The 952-nt window shown below is 51.5% G+C and overlaps 1 protein-coding gene across 1 annotated transcript in view; it reads right to left on the reverse strand.

Moving 5' to 3' along the window:
- Nucleotides 1-952, reverse strand: part of VSIG10 (V-set and immunoglobulin domain containing 10) — a 59,480-nt gene that overhangs the window by 25,321 nt on the left and 33,207 nt on the right. The window contains exon 3 of the mRNA XM_011928739.1: nucleotides 105-407. Coding sequence (XP_011784129.1) covers nucleotides 105-407 — 303 coding nt within the window. The remainder of the gene's footprint in view (nucleotides 1-104; nucleotides 408-952) is intronic.

A 952-nucleotide genomic window follows, 5' to 3' on the forward strand; every position in this document is an offset into this window, starting at 1 on the left:
AAAAAAAAAAAAAAAAGACAAATGAGAGAGGCACAAACATGCAGTTCGTAAGTTCATAAAGGGTTAAGGGGAAGAAGTAGGGCAGAGCAGTGCTGCTTACGCACAGTAGACCAGGAGCTCGGTGGTCACCTTTCGATGTCTCTTGCTGAGCAGATTCAAGGCCAAACAGGTGTAGTTCCCTTGGAGGTTTGGCGACATCAGTAACAGTGAGAAAGAGTTGACTGTCAGATTGTGGCCGAAGGACTCACTGCTGGAATTCAGGGCCTGGAACCACCATTCAACCGTGGGTGGTGGCCTGGAGCTGCTGTTGCAACTGAAGTCCACCCGGGAGCCCCTGGCTGCGTACAGGGTGCCGTTGGGGAGTGTGCCGGTGGCTGCGATGTGGACCTCAATCTGATAGGGGCCGCCTGGGAATGACAGAGGGGATAGGATGGCATTAATCATGTAAGAGTTCATTTGATTGCCACTGGGCGCGGTGGCTCACGCCTGTAATCCCAGCACTCTGGGAGGTTGAGGTGGGTGGGTCACCTTAGATCATGAGTTTGAGACCAGCCTGTCAAACACAGTGAAACCTCATCTCTACTAAAAATACAAAAATTGGCCGGGTGTGGTGGGACGTGCCTGTAATCCCAGCTACTCGGGAGGCTGAGGCAGGAGAATTGCTTGAACCCAGGAGGCAGAGACTGCAGTGACCTGAGATCACGTCACTGCACTCCAGCCTGAGCCACAGAGTGAGACTGTCTCCAAACAAAAAACAAAAAAAAAAAGCAAGCAATGAACTAGTCTGACTTTGGCCAAATTACCCTCCTCAGCCTCCATGTCCTCGTCTATAAAATGGGGTGATGACAGTTCCCACTTCCTGGGGTTGCAGTGACAACTACAGGAGTGGGTGCAGTGAAGCACTGGGAACAGTGCGGGCATGTTGGAAACACCTGATGAATTATTAGGCCTC

The sequence above is a fragment of the Colobus angolensis genome, unplaced genomic scaffold, assembly GCF_000951035.1.
Source record: "Colobus angolensis palliatus isolate OR3802 unplaced genomic scaffold, Cang.pa_1.0 Scaffold79, whole genome shotgun sequence".
Classification (NCBI taxonomy): domain Eukaryota; kingdom Metazoa; phylum Chordata; class Mammalia; order Primates; family Cercopithecidae; genus Colobus; species Colobus angolensis.